Raw genomic sequence first — 16904 nt, 5'->3', positions numbered from 1 at the left:
GAACAACTTGGGCTGAAATTTCACCCAAGTACTCGAATCAGTATCTACTAGGGCTCGTACAATTTTTATCGAAATCGAAGGAGGTGAGGCAAAAACGACCCCCTTCGGGGAGGGGGCTTCAGCGAAACCCGCCAAGTTTGCGACCAGTCCTTCTTATCGATTTCCGTCATTATTAGAATTCAAAGAGTTAGAAATCGATAATAAGGACTGGTTCGAGTCTGGGTCGGACGCGTCTCGCGATTCGCTCTCCGTTTCTTTCCCTCGAAGACTTAACTTTCCTTTGTTTCCTCGTGTACCCCTTCCTTCGACTGTTTTGATACCAATCTGATGCTCCTCTGCTTCAGCGTCACTTCCGAGGACATGAAAACCTTCACCTCGACTCCTTAAAGACCTGAACCAGCCGTCTCTAAGGGGACCCTTCCGAAGCCGCTCGTTTTTCGAACGAGCTCGACGAGTTGAAGGCGACCTTCCTCTCGTTCCTTTCCTTCCAACGAGCATGGCCCTTCGGTTGCGATCCCTTGCTTCCCCTCTTTCTTCGACTCTAAGGAAGAGGTACCCATCAACAGGAACCCCTCTCGATCCACGAAGAGAAAACTCCTACGAGCCGGCCCTCCTCGACTCCTCCTCCTCCTCAAAATCGGACGTTCCTCCTTCGTCCTCCTCCCTCCTCCCACCTCTCGAGCCTTCTTCACCTTCACCGCCTCCCTCAACCCGCCAACAGGATAGCTCGAGATCGCTCGATGCTCTCAATGCCACTCAACCAGCGAGCTCTGCTTCGGAAACGACGAAGGACTCGGACAGGCCCACTTCCTCCTCCTCGACCTTCCCTTCCTCCTCCCCCTCCTCCTCGTCGGCCAATCGTCAACTCGGTCAAGCTACCGGAGCTCCGACACCATCAGTAGAATCGAGGACAGGTTCTCGTGCATCCTCCGAGGTGAGTTTTTCTTCTTTTTTGGCTTGAATCGAGCTCGGCTCGTACGGATAGAAAGCGACCTCACTTTTCTTCCCCCGTCTTCCCATCCGACTCTTTTGGCTGACTTCCGTCCCACCCTTTGAATCCTCGCACTTTTTCTGGGATTCCCTCGTATCAGGCTTCGTCTCTGCATCCAACGGTGCCCAAGGAACGCGAATCAAGCTCAGGGTTGGATCGTACGGTCGATTCGAAGACCAAGAGCGGGACTCGGACGAACGAGGAGGTGCGAATGGAGGGAGCTCGTGAGCTCACTATAGAGGGTTCGGGAGCGTCTACTGCCTCTTCAGGGAACGGGAAGAGCTCAGAGAGTGTGAGTCTGGTCTAGATTTTACGTCAGAGGTGCTTTGGGAGGCGAAACAGAGCTCGTGAGGCAGGAGAGCTCATTCCTCGTCCCTTCCTGTTTTTCAATCACCCTTCCTCCTCCCTCACCGTCTCTGACGCTGCCCCTCGCTGTTCTCTGCCTGCTAGTCGCCAACACTTCAACCAGAGGCCTCGAATCCCTCCCCTTCCAGTTCAACCAACCCGCTCTCGGATGTATCCCTCCTCACGAGCTCAACTTCGAGCTCAACCTCCCCCCATCCACCTTCTCCCAAATCGCCTTCCTCCTCGACCAAGGCTCCTAAATCCACTTCCACATCACGCTCGTCGTCTTCGTCTTCGTCTTCTCCGTCCGCACGATGGAGACCCTCATCTCCCGTGGCAGCAACTTCTATCGGCAACTCGTCCTCCTCGAGCGCGGCAGGGCAGTCGTCCCCCTCCGCGTCCTCTCCTCGGTACGAAACAGCAGTCAAAACACCACCGCCGCCCATGTTTGCAAAGCCGACTTCACGGGTCAGTCTTGTGTCGTATTACCATCGCGATCCGTCTTCCAGAGCTCCCGAGACGCAAACCTGACGCGTTTCCTTGGTCCCTTCTCGTTCGTTCCCTCAGCGCCTTCCAACGTTCTCTCCTCCTCCCACCTCATCTCACAACCAACCTCCCACACCCGCTCAAGGAAGTAAATCGAAGCCTTCACGAGCTCCAAATCCATCCTACCCTCCTCTACCTCTCACCAAACCCAACGCCTCCCTCCAACCCGACGCCGACCTCAAAACGCAAATTAGAATCCGACATCTTCCCTCCTCTGCCCCCAGAAGAGAAACCTCTTTTGGCAAAGACCACCTTCGTCCGCCGTATCGGTTGGAAGTGGTTCAGGCTGCGCTGTCGTCGCTTGGTTTGAGAGGAACGGAGGGCGTGTTCGATGAGGAGATGGGTTTCAAGGTTGTTGTGGAGGCTGGGGATGTGCAGAAGTGGCTGGCTGTGGATGGATTGGAGGTTGAAGGGGTGAGTCATCGTCTTTGGCTGTGGAATGGCTGAGAGACGCGTTCCGAGTAGGGAGAGAGCGATTGAGGGAGAGCTGACCTTTCACTTTCTTGTTCGGTCTGGCTCTTACAGGAGCGGTTCGTCGCGAATCAGAGGCCTCTGCCGCTTATTCGCTCTGCTTTGGTGGGATCTTCTAGAGTGAGTTGACTTGTTTCGAGACCTGTCGTCGCGTCTTCGACGAAGTGAGCTGACGCGTCGTCTCGTTCCTTCTCTTCTCGGAACCAACCTCAGGCCCCTTCCATCACCACTACCTCCATCTTCGCCTCCTCCTCCCCATCGTCAACTCCTCAACCTTCAATAAGTACTTCTCCTCTCCGGAGTCGACCATCATCGTCAATCTCTCGTCCCTCTTTTCTCCCTTCGACTCCCACCCCTTCACCTGCCTCGACGTCCAATACTGCGCCTTCCGCCTCCTCAGCATCCTCAACTCTCCGTAAACCTCTACCCCTCTCTCCTACTCTCAGCGAGAGTCTCGACCTCTCTCCTACCAGCCACCTCATGTCGTCCCCCTCTCCTACATCTCCTCCGCCATCACGCGTTCACGCAAACCAGCTCGCACCATCCACTCCACTTCAGCAGCTACCACGACACACCTACTCCGACAAGAGACCAGCGTCGCGTATCAGCTCCGAACTGCTCGACTTCCTTCGAACTCAAGGGGCCGCTTCCTCAACCCAGTCGTCCTCCTCCTCTGGGACTACTCAAACAGCACCCACCTTTCGAGTCCCACCGCCATCCTTCATGTCCCTTCCCACTCGCAAACCCACTCCCCCCGTTGTTCTTCAGCCTCCACCAGACTTCGTCCCTTCGAAAACCTTTCCCGTTCAGCTGGCTTGTGTTTGGGTTCGTTCCTCCCCTCCTTGCTTCTCTCCGCTTGGCCTCCTTCCGTTCCCCGATCATTTCACTCCTACTCACCCTTCTTCCTTTCCTACCGCTTCTCTCAGTTTACCATCCAACGCTCAAATCCTGGTCTCGCTCCCTTGAAGGTCTCGGACGTCGACCCACTCGTCTCTTCCCTCGAGCTTCCTCGTCCGCTGCGAATCGAGGTTGTCGCATCGCCGTTGGAGGAGTTGGAGGGTTTGGTTCGAGTTGCCGTGTCGCCGGAAGACGAGTGGGTCTGGCAGGCGAAGAAGGGGGTGGCTGGGTCGGTGAGTTCTGGACGCGTTCGATTCGAGCGGGAGAGTCGTGATTGCTGACGAGACTGTTTTGCCGTTCTCTTTCTTTTTGTAGAAGGGTCTCGAGATTCGATTGTCTGAGAAGAAGGAGGTTCCGACAGCTGTGGCAGGGGTCGAGGTGGTGAGTTCCGTTTCAAGAAGAGAGGAGGACGGCGAACGAGAAAGCTGACGGATCCATTTTCCTCGTTCTCTTCAGGCCACGAGTTCGAGCTCGAGTTCGAAGGAGGGCAAAGCTGCTTCAAGATTATCTCTGGACACTATGGTACGTATCGTTTCTCCTGCTAAGGCCCCTCGACCGCCGACCGCGTTCACGAAACTCACCCGCTCTCCCTTTCTCTTTTCGCCTTCCAGGTCGAGTTCCGTCAGCACAGTCATCTCGGTCGTCGTGTTCCCATCGCGGCTCTTTATTCCTCTCTCCTAGCTCTCGGAATCTCGTACGAGGCGGCCAGGAGTTATGCTCTGCAGAACGGATCCGACCCGCACGTTTGCGTTCAGTGCTCGTCGGTGGAGGAAGCGGAGGCGTTGCTGGCGAAGAACGAGTCGAGTCAGGAGTTTGGAACGGTATATGCGACGAGGCCGAGGCTTGAGTATCAGGTGAGTCTTCCCTTGACCTTGCTTTGATGAGAAGGAGGAGGAGGAAGGGAGTCAACCGAATGACTGACCTCTCGATGCTTCGCTGCTTCTCTCGCTTTCTCAGAACTACCTCCCCGAGGTGGTACTCCTGGTTCGTTTACTCCCTCTTGTTGTTTCTCCGTCCGAGACTTTGTTTTACTGATCCACCTCCTCATCGACTCGATCTTCCTTCTTTCAGGTCGCCAACGTCCCCGTCGAAGTCGAGTTCCCGGATCTCGAAGCCTTCTTCGCCAGTGCTGGAATCCGATGCAAGGCTCTTCGTCGAGAAGCCATCCGAGATGGGATTTCTCACGTTTCGGTGGTGGTGTCGTTGGAGGACAGGGAGAGGATGCTGTTCTTGTCCGGGAAGGGAGCTGTCGGAGATGTGAGTCTCGTCGCGTCGACCTTTCGCCTTCTCGTTCGTACCGAGTCGCTGATTCGACCTTCCTCTTCGTCCTCTTCCTACAGCTTCCTCTCATCGTCAGCGATTATTTCCGGAACCCCGAGAAGTCCCTTCGAGAGGCCGCGGAGTGTCTTCGTCGGTTGGAGAAGAAGGAGGAGTCCCATCCCTCGCCTTCGGGTCCTCACCGACCTATATCCAAGCCTCGCCCTGCGCCCCGTCTTACTCCTAAATCTCCGGATCCGGAACCCAGTCGAAAAGACATTCCGAAAAGGCTGGACTGGAAGGTTCGTCGAGGCTTCTGCTCTGTCTTCTTTCCCTCGGGGTCGCGTCGACGCTAATCTCTTTGTTTCCCCCTCTTCCGACCAATACAGGAGCACATCCCCAAGCTGCTCCTCAGCGTGCGTCTTTCTTCGCCTCCTCCCTCCTCTGACTTTAACTGAGTCGGCTTTCTTCTCGCTCCCAAAAACAGGTTTTGAACGTCCCTCTCGAAGTTGGACCCAAGGATCTGGAAGCTTTCTTCGCCAGCGGAGGAGCCGAGTGCAAGGTAGTTCGCCGAGAGCACCTTCTCGACAACGGTCTTGCCCAGGTATCTGTCTTGGTGTCCTTGGGAGAGAGGGAGAAGATGCTGAGGCTGTCGGGTCACGGAGCTGCTGGAGTGGTACGTCTTTCTTCCTCTTGCCTTCCGTCTTCGCTCTTTCCGACTTTGGACTGAGTCTCTTCCGTTATTTCGACTCTATAGACATCTCTTGTCGTCGAGGACTACAACAAGAACGACGTTCGACTCGCCATCGAAGCAGCTCAGTCGTTCGTCGTCCTCTTTTCGCTTCGTCGCGTTTCCTGCTTCCATCCGAGCTAACGCAACTTCCCATCATCCATCTTCACAGATTCAACAAAAACCCGCACTCCTCCCTGTGGTCATCCAAATCCATCCCACGCCTCACCTCGTCTCCCGCTTCTTAGCCCATCGCACCTCACCTCTCTCGCTCTCTCTCACCCACCCATTCGCATCTCCTCGTCCGATCCCGCTCGACGCCGAACGATCTCTAGACCGCAGACGAGCCAGCATCAGTTTTCGCACACCTCCGTACCTTTTTAGACTTATAGAGGAGGTAGGCGAGGAAGCGTCCGTCTTTGCATTTGCATCTTTCTCGTTTCATCTTTGCTTCTGTTCTCTCTCTTCGCTGCATCTACAGTACAAACCCAACCACTTCGCATTTTAAATAGTAATGACTTGATGAAGAAAATAGAGCGTATCGAGAGAGAGTCACGTCCGTCCAAGGAAAAGAGCAACATGGGTGCGGATTCGAGCGAATAAGCGAACGAAGAGAGGAAGAGGCAAACTCGAAGCAACGCACGAGGGACGCAGAGGGAAGCGAAGGAAGATATGGAATACTAATCAATGGGACCGAGAGCATCACGAATTTCTGGTGGAAGGAGAAAGAGGAGAGAGAAAAGTCAGGAGTTGATTCGGTTGGAGACGAAGGAAAGAGAGAGAGGGGAGACTCACTGTCGACGATCTCGACGTAGGCCTTCGTCGCTGGGCTGTTGGGGTACTCCTCGAGGAACGAGACTCCAAAGTCGCAGGATTTGCCTATCCGAGGGTCGAGAGGGATGGCTCCGAGGAAGGTGATTCCAGCTGTGAGAACACGAGGAACGAAAAGTCAGCTTCGACGCGTCGCTCCTCCCACTCCTGCAAGCGAACGAACGAGAAGGAAGGAAAAACGGAGACTCGCCTTCTTCAGCCAAAGCCTTCGCACCTCCCGTCGAAGGGAAGAAGACGTCCGACTTCCCGTTACAACTAGGACAGACGAACCCACTCATGTTCTCCACCACTCCCAGCACCTTCACTCCAACCTTCCTACAGAAATCCAACTCCTTCCTCACATCCTGCAGACTGACCTCCTGCGGCGTCGTCACCAGTACCGCTCCATCGATCCCACCTTCCTTCAAGTACTGAACGACGCTGAGATGCTCGTCTGAAGTTCCGGGAGGAGTGTCGACGACGAGGTAATCGAGCGAGTCTCCCCAGTCGACGTCCTTGAGGAACTGCTTGATGAGTTGGTTCTTCTTTGGACCTCTCCAGATGATGGCTGAGGAGGTGGAGGGGAGGAGGAAACCGATGGAGATGCAGGAGAGGTTGGGAGTTACGTAGATTGGGGACCAGCCGGAGGAGGAGGTGTGGAGGGTTTCTTTGGTGAGTCCGAGGAGGTGAGGGAGGGAGGGACCGCAGATGTCGATATCAAGAAGACCAGTCTACGAGGAAGAGAACAGAGAATGTGTTCAGTGTTTCAATGAGGTAGCAGATCCGTAGGAGAGATCCAAGTCGGAGGGAGGGAAACGGGAGCTCGACGTTCTCGTTCGTCTCTCGCTCTTGCCTCCCTCCCTCCTGCTCTTCACAGCCCAACGACCCCATACTCTACAGCAGCCTTCCGACGACTCACCTGAACTTCCTCGTCTGCACTGAGAGCCCAACCTAATCCTGAACTGAAGGTGCTCTTCCCAACTCCTCCCTTCCCACTCAGAACGAGGATCTTCTTCTTGACTCCCTTCATCCTCTCCTTGATGATGGGAATATCTGGATCTGGTGGTTTGGGTCCACTCGAGGCACAGGTGGTTTGATTCGGGCAACCGTCACAGGCTGAAACTTTTCCAGCGAGCTCGGATTCGGTTCCCTAGAAGGGGAGGAAGGGAGGAGAAGAGAGAGAGAGAGGTCAGCTTTCGGAGGCGAGAGAACAAGCGTCGTTGAGCTTCACAGGGAAAGAGATACACTACTTACTGGGCAGTGCTCTGGAGCGTCTACTGGGACGTCTAGGACGGGGACTTCCATATCGGCTTGAGTCATGGTTGGAGGTGGAACGAAGGAAGGGAGGTGTGAGCTCGAATCAGTCAGCGACCGTTTCGACGGTTCGGACGCTCGTCCGAGTGTTCTTCCCTCAAACGACCACCGATTCCGGAAGATTTCATCATCTGGAAGGCTCTACTGTTCCTCCCGTCTGGGGTGAAGAAGGCGAGCCTTCTAGAAACTTGCCTCCCCAAAGGGAGAGGCGCTAGCTCGTCGCGGATCCTCTCCAATCGACGCCTTCAGCTGCTTCCTTGTGCGTCCCTCCTTCCCTCTCTTGCTGTAGCCTCTGTCTGAACCTACTCAGCTTCTTAATCCTACCAGTCTGATCAAGAATCCGGAATCTCCCTCGCCCTCGTAGCCCACCGAGTTCGAACAAACACCTTTCATCTCGAGCTCAACGCCTCCTACGACTCCTCCTCTCTCCCTTGAGCTACAATCTCCACGTTCTCGCACCCAGATCGCTTTTTGGCATCCCGCGGTGATGCTACTACTGAAACTTTATCCAACCTTCCTTCACTCGCGGTCGGACTCGCTCTCCCTTTCCCTCGACCCTGCATCCGATCTCCTTGCTCCCGAGAGAGACAGGGCTTCAACCGGGGTTTCAAGGTTCTGAGGCTAGAAGGCGAAGGAGATGATGGGTGAACCTGTGGGAATGATTAGGAGGGAGAGACGGGGAGGATGGGCTGAAGGGAAGAGGAGGAGAGTACGGTCCGCGCGTCGTCGAAGAGATCCGACTACGAGCCCTCGCTCTTGCTGGTTCACACGTCTGGTATCATGTCCAACTGTTTTGCCGAGAAAATATTGATGAAGTGTTCGAATTTCTAGACTCTCATCTATCGCTCTCTCAGGGTTCAGGTTCGTCACCTTTCTTCCTAGGACGCGTTTGCTCCCTTCCTCTTTGCTCCCTTTCTCTTTAGCTTCCCCCTTCAATCCTCTCCTTCCCACGCCACGAGCTTATCAAAATAGTCCTCTGTCCCGATATACTTTTGGAACCAGGAGGAACCACTGGCCATCGGCGCCGTCCTCCGTCTGGTCACCGTTTCTTTTCTCCTCCTTCTCCAGCAATGCGTACAACGTTTGTCTTAAAGCGCTCTTCACTGATGTGATCATGAAGTCATCTACAGAACGGGAGGAGAAGTTGCTCTCAAGCTTGATCCTGATGTTATGTGCCAAGCGACGAGAAAGACGAACGCGTCGATCTCTACACCCTTTCTTGCTTTTCGTGCCGTTTTGCTTCCTTTTGCTCGCTTTGACCGACTCGCACATCCACTTACAAAAGGCCTAGTAGTCCCCACGGCGTCTGCGTTCAAAGCGCCGATCAGAAGAATCAGCTTCGAACGACTCGAAGTTTCGCTCTTTGTCCTTTTTTTGGTTCCTTTCCCCAGGGCCGGGAGGCTGTGGGCTACTGATACCCTTCTTCCATGGGACTCGAGGGTCCGGGTTTGTCACTCGCTCTGCCGTACCTGTTGTTATTTTCGCGAAGAGAAATACAAGGACTCAGTTCAGGCTGAGTCGACTCGAGCTGTTTTTTCCTCCAACTCCCATCATCTCTACTCCCCGCTCACAATCTTCGACCAAATGCTCCCCAAAGTCTTTTTCTTCGTTTTTGCTTCCTTCCTTCCTCTTCGAGTGTTTGCTGGACCTCTCAAAGCTCGAGCTGTGAGTTTCTCCTTTTTCACGTCGACGGACGTTTCCTCCCTTACTCACTTGCTTTCTCTCCAGAGTTTCACCGTTAACGTCGGCCAGGAGGGATTCACCTACTCGCCGAACTCTGTCGACGCTTCTGTTGGAGATACTATGTACGTCGCTCCTTCTATCGTTTTTTTCGAACGCGTTCTGATCTTCCCTTTGCTCCTCTCGGTCTCTTCTCGCAGCGACTTCGTCTTCCCAGGAGCGATCCCTCACACCGTCTCATCATCTGCAGATTTTAACCAGCCATGCGTTCTCTCTACCAAATCGAACGCTACAAACCTCCAGACTCCACTTGGAGGCGGAACGGTTTCGTTGACTGTCGCGGTCGACGGATCCCAATGGGTGAGGCTTTCCAGTTCGGACCTTCCCGGTCGAGCTGTCACTAAACTGAATTACCCGGATTCTGTCAGTTCTATTGTGCGACTCCTGGCCACTGTCAGTCGGGAATGGTCAGTGTTCCCTCTCTTTGAACCTTGCGACGCGTCGAGCTGACCGTTTCTCCGTTCCTCCCAGGTCTTCGCCATCAACCCTGGACCCGCGGGCTCGCCAACATCCATCGAGAACTTTGTCTCTCTGGTAAGTCACAGCCTCCTCGCCTCTGGTTTGTCGAACGAAGTTGCGATTGACTGGATTCCGCCCTTGTGCATGTTTATCATCAGGCCGAAGGGAGGTCTATCAGCACCAGCGCTTCGACGCGAACGAGTACCGAGTCAAAGTCTTTGCCTTCGTCCACTGTCGTCGGTGCACACTCGACTGCTGCTGCTGCTGCTACGGCAGGCTCGACTTCAGACGCGTCGCGACTCTTCTCGATCGAGGGACGAACCCTTGGGACTGCTTTGGGAGCTGCAATCTTGTTCTCCTTCGTAGTTTAGTTGGATTCTTTCCTTACTCAGTCACTGTACATACCTATATTGGAAGGTAAAAGGCGACGGTGAGCTCGCGACGAGGAGGACGCTTCTGATCAACCATGCTTCGATCCTTCCTTTCTGGAGAAACTTCCGGGTCCGAAAAGTTAGCAACTTCTAAAGACGACTTTCCGAGTCAGATCTTCCTTCGATATTCGGAACGAAAGGGACAGAAAAAGAGTCATCCTCGGCTCTGGGAGGAAAGGCTGCGGTGTAGGTGGTCGATTTGGAGAGAGCAGAATTCAAGAGAGGAGGGAGAGGAGCTGACCACCAACTTCGACCCTCCCTCTCTCCTTTCCTTTCCCCAAACCACCCAACCAGTAAGTCTAGACGCTTCTCCTGCATCCTCGTTATACCCCCAAATAGTTTGAGCTCGTTTCAGACCTTGGGAAGCTCGGTGGGAGGAGGGATCGAAGAGAGGATCGATGCTGACCTTCTTTCCTCCTTCCCTCGTTTCACAGAGCCCCCGACCTTCTCCACCACCACTTTAAAAGCTCTCTCACAGCATGGCTACCAGACTTCAGTTCGAGAACAGGTTAGTCCATTCCCTCTGCTCTTTGGGCGATGGAGGAGGAGAGGAGCCGAGCTGTGGTCGCATCGAGAGAAAGTCGAGGTTGCTCGCTCAGCTCAGCTCGCCTCCTTGCTCCCGCCCTCCCATCTGTACTTCGAGCTGGTACTGACCGATATCTCATCTCTAATGTGTATTTTCTCTAGTTCCGAGAGTACGCCTCAACTCATTCAACTTGCTCCAAAGGGGAACGAACGAGCTCAAAGCTGACCTTCGCCTTCCCCTTCCTCCTCCTCCCTTGCTTCAGTCGGAGTCTTCTCCAAGCTCACCAACAGCTACTGCCTTACCGCCGTCGGAGGATCCGTCAACTTCTACTCCCACTTCGAGGCTGAGCTTCAGGATGTTATCCCTATAGTCAACACCACCATCGGAGGAACCAGAATCATTGGACGACTCTGTGCTGGTGAGTCTCTCTCTCTTCTTCAGCCCTCCTCCTCTCCCTCGGAGGAGCCCTGAACCCTCCAGCTTTTCGCTGACTGGTTTCTCTCGTCCTTCTCGATCGTCTTTTGCAGGAAACCGACACGGTCTCCTCCTCCCCAACTCCACCACCGATCAAGAGCTCCAGCACCTTCGAAACTCCCTCCCTCCTTCCGTCGCCATCCAGCGAGTCGAGGAGCGTCTTTCCGCTCTTGGAAACGTCATCGCCTGCAACGACTACGTGGCTCTCGTTCACCCTGATATCGACCGAGAGACCGAGGAGATCATCGCCGACGTCCTCAAGGTCGAGGTCTTCAGGCAGACCGTCGCTAGCAACGTTTTGGTCGGAAGCTACTGTGCCTTGAGCAACCAGGGAGGTTTGGTTCACCCCAAGACCACGAGGAGTGAGCAGGAGGAGCTGAGTAGTTTGTTGCAGGTCCCTCTGGTGGTGAGTTCTCGTTCTCTTTTCGTCTCAGTTCTCGAGCTCGACCTCGAGACGCGTTCCAGGTCGAGGGTTGGATCAGTCGCGTTCTCTCGAGGCGGGCGCTTCGCCTTTTCTTGAGCGATCTCAACAACGAAGCTGACCTCTTGGCTCTCGATTTCTCTCTTCGTTATAGGCTGGAACCGTCAACCGTGGTTCGGACGTCCTTGGAGCTGGACTCGTCGTTAACGATTGGTGTGCTTTCACTGGAATCGATACCACCGCTACTGAGATCTCCGTTATCGAGGCCACCTTCAGTGAGTATATCTCCTTCTTCTACCTGAGCTGCAGCTCCCTCTCAAGATTCTTGCCCGACCGCCCACCGCTCGATACTGATGCGTCGCGATTTCTCTTTTTCCTCCCCTCTCAGAGCTGCAAGGACAGTCGTCGACGGCCATCATCTCGGAGATGAGGGATTCGTTGATCGACAACTACGCTTAATCGGAACTACTAGAAGTCTTGTGTATGTTATGTTAGGACACGAGCAGAGGGAAAGAGTCGAAAAGCAGGAATGGTGAAGTAGCTGGGCTCGAGCTGCAGCACCTCGCCTGTGCTGTCTTCCGACCCTCTTGTGTAGCCCAGAACGGCGCAAGAGTAGCCTGCAGTCGGAAGCATCAGGGGTCAGACGCGTCGTAGGGGACTAGTAGCTTTTGTCGCGAACAGACGAGCTGAGGGCTGAACGACGTCGAGCAGAGCAGAGCTTTTTCAGTTCAGACTTCGTGGAGCAGTTGGAGAAAAAAATGTGCGAGAGCTCTGCGAATACGTTTTCGATCCTCTTGCAACTCCAGCAGTTTTCTCGAAGATCGATTTTGAGAAAATAAAGAGAGGAGAAAGAAAAGAGGAGAGGTGAGCTTCCTTCCCTTCCTCCTTCCCTTCCCCTTCAACTCTCATCTGCTCCTTCCCCCCCTCCTTCTCAACCCAATGCTTCGCTCCTTCTCTCGAGCAGGTCGCTCCGTCTCTGGACTCTCCTTGGCCCGACTCTCCCTTCGCTCTTCTCCTCCCTCGGTTTCGTCGTCTTCGCCATCGACCCTCCTTCGTCAAACCCGATGGACGTCTTCCTCCCCCTCTCCCGGCTCGTCCTCGGTGGAGGCTCCTACCACCCCAGCTCCCTCTACTGAGATTGCTTCCGAAGCTACCGATGCTCCCGAGGTCGACTCGTCTCCTCCTACGGCTACTTCGACTCCGTCTGCCAAACCGAAACGTCGGCTCGGTCCTCCTTTCCCTGCCATCATCCGACTGCCCCCCCATCACGAAACTTTCGACTGGGCCAGCTCTCTCAGCCGGGGAAATTCCATGCAACAGCAGATGAAGTCAGATTCAGAGTCCCTCAAGTTGTCTCCAGAGGACGAGAAGGCCAACCTCGTTCGTTCCTCCCTCCTTCCTGCTCCTCCTCCCTTCCCTCTCTTGCTCTCCATCTCCCTCTTCTTCCTCCCTTCCACACCTTGCTTCCGAGACGAGACTCCATCCTTCACACACTCACACAACTCTCCTACTTTACTTCTTTTTTTATACCCCAGCGTCTCCGAAAATACTTCTACCATCGCGTCGGGACAAGCGCCCCGGTCGCTTTGGCACGTCGGGAACTCGTCGTAGCGACCAAGAAGGCTGTCGAGAGCGTGCTGGATAAGAACAGTTCACTCGTCGTTCTCGGATCCGTCGCTCAGGAGACCGATGTCAACGCGAGCATCACTCGTCTCGGAATCGTGGTGGGTTTCGTTCATCTATGTCGTTGAAAGGCCCCTCTTGCGTCCCATGCTCACCCCCCTCCCGCTTTGCTTTTTGCTCCTCAGGTTCGAGCCTTGGCTGCTTCTGAACCTGAGACCCCTCAGGAACGAATAGACGTTTTGAAGACTCTCATTGAACCCCTCAAAGCTTCGGGCATCCAAGCCAGTTTCAGTTTGAAGGGGGAGATGCGTGAGTTTCTTCCTCGATCCCCCCCTCCCCTCTCTCGCTTCTGACTCGCTTTCCGTTCTACTCTACTAGTCGAATGCATGTACACTCAACCGAATTCCCGATTCGAAAATCCTCCTCGTCCTCTGCTCACCCTCGGGTTGGTCCTTCTTCTGCCCCTTCCTCTTCGAGTCGCTCTTTCGCTCATCGCGGCTCTTCGCGTCTTTGGGCTTCTCCAGTTTCGCCGACAAGAACACCATCTACAAGAACGCTCTCTACGCTTCCTACTCCGCCCTCTCCCCCGCCGTTCTCGTCCCTCTCATCAGATCCGTCACGGGTGTCGAACTTCGGTGAGTCCCTCCTCCAACCGTACCCTCGGTCGTTCTTTGTTTTCTGACGTCTCCTTTTTGACGGACTTCCTTTCCTCTCTTCTCCTCTCTTCCAGACTTCCAACTGCCTCCGTCGACTTGGAGGAGCTCCGAACGATCCTCTGCATCTCCTACCTCCAATCGCTTCCCAGCCCTCCCCTCCTCCCCTCCCTTCAACGGGTCGCCCTCGTTCGTGGGTTCAACGTCCCTCGACGATCCCTTTGGCAATCCGTCCTCGTCGACGGCGAGAAGACTAGCAAGCAGGTCGAAATCACCTTCGTCCCCATCGGAGTCTCTCCTTCCATCCTCGAACGAACTGGGTGGATGAACGGGCAGCAGGAGGTCGAGTTCGTCAGGAGATGGAGGAGCCTGGACGCTCCAGCGATGAGCGAGCTCGTCGCTGGTTTCTTCCACTGGTACGGAGGAGGTGTCCCGGCGTCAACGTTCTCCTGGGAAACCCACGCCGTGTCGGTTCGAGGTCCCGTCTTGAGGACCGAGCTTCCTCAGTTCGAGAACGACGCCGTCGTCGTCCTGGATCCTGCGAACCCCGGCGTTGTGAGTCGATCTCGGTTTCGTTTCTTACTCCTTTCTTCTCCTCTCTTCTCGAGCAGGTTCTCGTTCCTCTTTCGCTTGGCGAGATTTCTGACTGTTCCTCGTCCCCCTCTTCCCTCTTCCCTTTCCTTCCACCCTCGAACGAAACAGAACCTCTTCGCTAAATACAAGAAGTCGAGCGGCATCAACCTCAGTTCGGCTTTCATGAAATGTCTTGGAGATCGACTCATCGATCAGACCGAAATCAACCTCGCCGATCTTCACCCTCGAAGCGACTTCCAGCCCCAATCCAACGTGAGTTCTTCGTCTCGACGCGCTCTCTTTCTCTCTCTCTCTCTCTCTCTTGTCTTTCCCCCCCCCCCGACCTCCTCCTCTCTCGACTCCATTGCTGACTGGCCTGCTTCCGAATTGACAGAACTCCGGCTCCAAGACTCCTCGATCGACAGAGAAGCAGCCCAAGAAGCCGAAGGAGAAGAAGGTGAAGGAGTCGAAGCCAACAACGACGACCCCCGCCGCCGCCGAGGAGACTTCTCCTCTCGTCGCCGCTGTAAGTCTCTCTCTCTCTCTCTCTCTCTCTCTCCGTTCTTTTCTCGAGACCTCTCTTCTCTCCGATCGAGCTGACTTCTTCGTTCCTCTTCCTTCGTGGCCTTTCATCGCTCAGGCTGAGACTTTGGAAGCCGCCGTCCCTCAAGTCCCTGAGGTTCCCTCCTCTGCGACTGAGTCGTCTGAGGTCAGTTCTTAACCTTCCCTTTCCGTCTCCTTCCTACGAACTCGAAACCTGACCATCCCCCTCTTTCCGCTTCCTCGTCCGTTCTTCGCTCCTTCTCCAGGTCGAGACCGAGTCCAAGCCCGTCGAGGAGGACGACGTACCTACCAAGACCGCTCCTTGAAGGAACGGGCCATCATCGATCTGTTCGGTCTCTCTCTCTCTCTCTCTCTCTCTCCTTCTCTCTCTCGGTCTCGCTCTAGTCTAGTCCAGTAGTCTTTCTTTCGTTCGTTGCTTTCTCTGGATCACCGATCACCAACCCGATGGATGAACACCACCTCTGTGAAAACAAAAAAACTATCGTTAGGTGTGGCGAGAGAAGCGGTAAGAAGAAGAGAAGCAAGAAACGAGCGAACGAGTCGAGAAAGGGTGTCTGTCCGTGGAGAATCCGAGTGAGAAGTCGTTAGACTAAGGGAAACGTAAAACGAGAGAGGAAGTAGATAAGTGAAAGAAAGGGAAGAGAAAAAGAAAGTTTAATCTAGCCCAAGCGTGGAGAAGGCGTGAAAGACATACATAGAGTAAGAAAGGAAAACAACAAACAATAAAGGAACGAACAACGAAACCAGAACCGGACGCGTCCCTCTCCCCCTCTCTTACCTCCTCGCAGGACTCTCCAACCTCCCACACAAACTCAACAACACCCTCCCTCCATCCTCTCCCCACACCCCACCACTCACCTCTCCGAAACACCTCCCAAACTCCTCCGTCCCCTTCACGACCTCGAAGTGCCCTACCAACCACTCTTCGATCTCGCTATGAAGCTCGTCGTACATGGACGACGCTAGCAAGAAAGGCATCGCGTTGGAGAGGTTCAAGCGAGAGAGGATGTGTTGACGAGCGAGATGTTGGAGGTCGTGGAGTTGGTAGCGGGATGCGATGTGGTAGATGGCGAGGGCGGAAGCTGGCGGGGGAGGAGGGGTTGGATGGGAGTGAGGGTCCGAGAGGGGTTGGGAGTGGGAGACGGAGGAGGAGGAGGGGGGAGGGAAAGGGAGGTGGTGGGTTGAGGAGGGACGGTGGGGGGTGAGGAGCTGAGGGGAGGGATGAGGAGAGAGAGTCAGACCTTGGCCGCCGCCTCCTCCTCCTCGGCTGGTGGAAGAAGAGGAGGAGGAGGAGGGATGCTGTTGAGGTTGACGACTTCCAGCGGTGGTGGTCCCGAGAGTTTGGGTTCGAGACGAGGAAGGGATAGGGATCGACGAAGGTTTGGTTGGCGAAGAAGAAGAAGAAGGCGTCGCGGAGAAGATCGTTCCTCGAGGTCGGTGCGAGTAAGGAAGGTTGGCCTGTTGCTGTTGCTGTTGCTGTCGTCCGAGAGAAGTTGCTGAAGTCGAACCACTTCCTGTTATCTTTCCCTCAATACCTCCTCCTCCTCCTCCTCCTCCTCCACCACCTCGAGTAGAAACCGAGCTCCCCCTCTTGAAAAGTCGTCCTCCAGCTCTCGCGGACGACCCTCTTCCAGCTTCAAAGCTCCCAGCACTCGACGAGACGCTAGCGATGGTTCGACAGTCGAGGTCGAGATCGTCTTCTCCTCCCGAGGGAGCTCGAGTCGGGGGAGACCAGACCGACTGCCAGGCCCACTCTTGAGATCCGGTGGGTCGAGAGGAGGAGTTCTTGACGTTGGCGAGTTGGTAGATGGTTCGGACGTCTTCGACGGTGCTGTGAAGGAGAGAGGAAAAGAAGGAAGACGGACGGGAGACGCGTCAGGACGAGAACTAAAGAAGGAGAAGCGATGTTTGGTCGGGTGGAGGGAAGATGGAAGGGAGGCAGAAGTGAGCTTACTCGAATTCAAGGCTGTTGGTGTAGAGGTACTGCGAAGCGGAAAGAACGGAGAGGAGGGAAAGAGTCAGCGTCCAAATCGAACGAAACGAAGACGTCTCACTCTGCTCTCCTCCCCGTCTCCCTCC

At 54.9% G+C, this 16904-nt stretch overlaps 7 protein-coding genes across 7 annotated transcripts in view; 5 read left to right on the top strand and 2 right to left on the bottom strand.

Annotated features, from left to right (window-relative positions):
• The first annotated feature begins 336 nt into the window (after positions 1–336).
• On the top strand, positions 337–1539 carry BDY24DRAFT_266112 (uncharacterized protein). Its single transcript, XM_076636880.1, has 2 exons — positions 337–934; positions 1092–1539. Exons 1-2 carry the CDS (start codon positions 497–499, stop codon positions 1296–1298), a joined length of 645 nt encoding a protein of 214 aa, XP_076498815.1. The 5' UTR covers positions 337–496; the 3' UTR covers positions 1299–1539.
• BDY24DRAFT_266129 (uncharacterized protein) lies at positions 1540–3466 on the top strand. The gene is made up of 4 exons (XM_076636881.1): positions 1540–1804; positions 1904–2296; positions 2408–2473; positions 2567–3466. Exons 1-4 carry the CDS (start codon positions 1781–1783, stop codon positions 3317–3319), a joined length of 1236 nt encoding a protein of 411 aa, XP_076498814.1. The 5' UTR covers positions 1540–1780; the 3' UTR covers positions 3320–3466.
• Positions 3467–5718: 2252 nt separating this feature from the next.
• Positions 5719–7467, bottom strand: NBP35 (Fe-S cluster-binding ATPase). Its single transcript, XM_076639403.1, has 5 exons — positions 7302–7467; positions 6967–7197; positions 6259–6778; positions 6033–6161; positions 5719–5949 (listed from the first exon to the last, which is right to left on the bottom strand). The coding sequence occupies exons 1-5, from the start codon at positions 7365–7367 to the stop codon at positions 5918–5920; spliced, it is 978 nt and encodes a 325-aa protein (XP_076498813.1). The 5' UTR covers positions 7368–7467; the 3' UTR covers positions 5719–5917.
• Positions 7468–8880: 1413 nt separating this feature from the next.
• Positions 8881–10163, top strand: BDY24DRAFT_266029 (cupredoxin domain-containing protein). Its single transcript, XM_076636879.1, has 6 exons — positions 8881–9026; positions 9090–9166; positions 9242–9401; positions 9470–9508; positions 9573–9635; positions 9719–10163. Exons 1-6 carry the CDS (start codon positions 8946–8948, stop codon positions 9929–9931), a joined length of 633 nt encoding a protein of 210 aa, XP_076498812.1. The 5' UTR covers positions 8881–8945; the 3' UTR covers positions 9932–10163.
• On the top strand, positions 10164–11916 carry TIF6 (translation initiation factor 6). Its single transcript, XM_076639402.1, has 7 exons — positions 10164–10284; positions 10426–10499; positions 10679–10686; positions 10780–10935; positions 11045–11397; positions 11567–11687; positions 11801–11916. The coding sequence occupies exons 2-7, from the start codon at positions 10471–10473 to the stop codon at positions 11869–11871; spliced, it is 738 nt and encodes a 245-aa protein (XP_076498811.1). The 5' UTR covers positions 10164–10284; positions 10426–10470; the 3' UTR covers positions 11872–11916.
• Positions 11917–12311: 395 nt separating this feature from the next.
• On the top strand, positions 12312–15285 carry BDY24DRAFT_381768 (uncharacterized protein). The gene is made up of 10 exons (XM_076639401.1): positions 12312–12792; positions 12948–13136; positions 13221–13344; positions 13414–13480; positions 13560–13670; positions 13766–14243; positions 14391–14534; positions 14656–14787; positions 14902–14970; positions 15071–15285. The coding sequence occupies exons 1-10, from the start codon at positions 12352–12354 to the stop codon at positions 15128–15130; spliced, it is 1815 nt and encodes a 604-aa protein (XP_076498810.1). The 5' UTR covers positions 12312–12351; the 3' UTR covers positions 15131–15285.
• A 30-nt stretch (positions 15286–15315) lies between these two features.
• Positions 15316–16904, bottom strand: part of BDY24DRAFT_265966 (BTB/POZ domain-containing protein) — a 3596-nt gene continuing 2007 nt past the window's right edge. Inside the window, exons 8-9 of the mRNA XM_076636878.1 lie at positions 16780–16808; positions 15316–16656 (exon numbers count right to left, since the gene is read on the bottom strand). Coding sequence (XP_076498809.1) covers positions 15600–16656; positions 16780–16808 — 1086 coding nt within the window. The 3' untranslated portion in view covers positions 15316–15599. The remainder of the gene's footprint in view (positions 16657–16779; positions 16809–16904) is intronic.

Source organism: Mrakia frigida (genome assembly GCF_051309035.1).
Source record: "Mrakia frigida strain ATCC 22029 unplaced genomic scaffold BDY24scaffold_7, whole genome shotgun sequence".
Lineage (NCBI taxonomy): Eukaryota > Fungi > Basidiomycota > Tremellomycetes > Cystofilobasidiales > Mrakiaceae > Mrakia > Mrakia frigida.
Note: the sequence above shows the minus strand (reverse complement) of the source record. Positions and strands in the feature narration are given on the sequence as shown.

What these genes read in the sequence shown, in the direction of transcription:
- BDY24DRAFT_266112 (XM_076636880.1), top strand. Translation starts at nt 497, where the DNA reads ATGGCCCTTCGGTTGCGATCCCTTGCTTCCCCTCTTTCTTCGACTCTA. An exon ending in GTTCTCGTGCATCCTCCGAG is followed by an intron (nt 935 to 1,091) that starts GTGAGTTTTTCT and finishes CCCTCGTATCAG; the next exon opens with GCTTCGTCTCTGCATCCAAC.
- BDY24DRAFT_266129 (XM_076636881.1), top strand. Translation starts at nt 1,781, where the DNA reads ATGTTTGCAAAGCCGACTTCACGG. An exon ending in TTGCAAAGCCGACTTCACGG is followed by an intron (nt 1,805 to 1,903) that starts GTCAGTCTTGTG and finishes TCGTTCCCTCAG; the next exon opens with CGCCTTCCAACGTTCTCTCC. An exon ending in CTTTGGTGGGATCTTCTAGA is followed by an intron (nt 2,474 to 2,566) that starts GTGAGTTGACTT and finishes AACCAACCTCAG; the next exon opens with GCCCCTTCCATCACCACTAC.
- NBP35 (XM_076639403.1), bottom strand. Translation starts at nt 7,367, where the DNA reads ATGACTCAAGCCGATATGGAAGTCCCCGTCCTAGACGTCCCAGTAGAC. An exon ending in GTGCAGACGAGGAAGTTCAG is followed by an intron (nt 6,779 to 6,966) that starts GTGAGTCGTCGG and finishes TCTTCCTCGTAG; the next exon opens with ACTGGTCTTCTTGATATCGA. An exon ending in GAAGGCTTTGGCTGAAGAAG is followed by an intron (nt 6,162 to 6,258) that starts GCGAGTCTCCGT and finishes GTGTTCTCACAG; the next exon opens with CTGGAATCACCTTCCTCGGA.
- BDY24DRAFT_266029 (XM_076636879.1), top strand. Translation starts at nt 8,946, where the DNA reads ATGCTCCCCAAAGTCTTTTTCTTCGTTTTTGCTTCCTTCCTTCCTCTT. An exon ending in GCTTCTGTTGGAGATACTAT is followed by an intron (nt 9,167 to 9,241) that starts GTACGTCGCTCC and finishes CTCTTCTCGCAG; the next exon opens with CGACTTCGTCTTCCCAGGAG. An exon ending in CGGTCGACGGATCCCAATGG is followed by an intron (nt 9,402 to 9,469) that starts GTGAGGCTTTCC and finishes GGATTCTGTCAG; the next exon opens with TTCTATTGTGCGACTCCTGG.
- TIF6 (XM_076639402.1), top strand. Translation starts at nt 10,471, where the DNA reads ATGGCTACCAGACTTCAGTTCGAGAACAG. An exon ending in CATTGGACGACTCTGTGCTG is followed by an intron (nt 10,936 to 11,044) that starts GTGAGTCTCTCT and finishes CGTCTTTTGCAG; the next exon opens with GAAACCGACACGGTCTCCTC. An exon ending in TGTTGCAGGTCCCTCTGGTG is followed by an intron (nt 11,398 to 11,566) that starts GTGAGTTCTCGT and finishes TCTTCGTTATAG; the next exon opens with GCTGGAACCGTCAACCGTGG.
- BDY24DRAFT_381768 (XM_076639401.1), top strand. Translation starts at nt 12,352, where the DNA reads ATGCTTCGCTCCTTCTCTCGAGCAGGTCGCTCCGTCTCTGGACTCTCC. An exon ending in TCACTCGTCTCGGAATCGTG is followed by an intron (nt 13,137 to 13,220) that starts GTGGGTTTCGTT and finishes TTTGCTCCTCAG; the next exon opens with GTTCGAGCCTTGGCTGCTTC. An exon ending in ATCCTGCGAACCCCGGCGTT is followed by an intron (nt 14,244 to 14,390) that starts GTGAGTCGATCT and finishes CGAACGAAACAG; the next exon opens with AACCTCTTCGCTAAATACAA.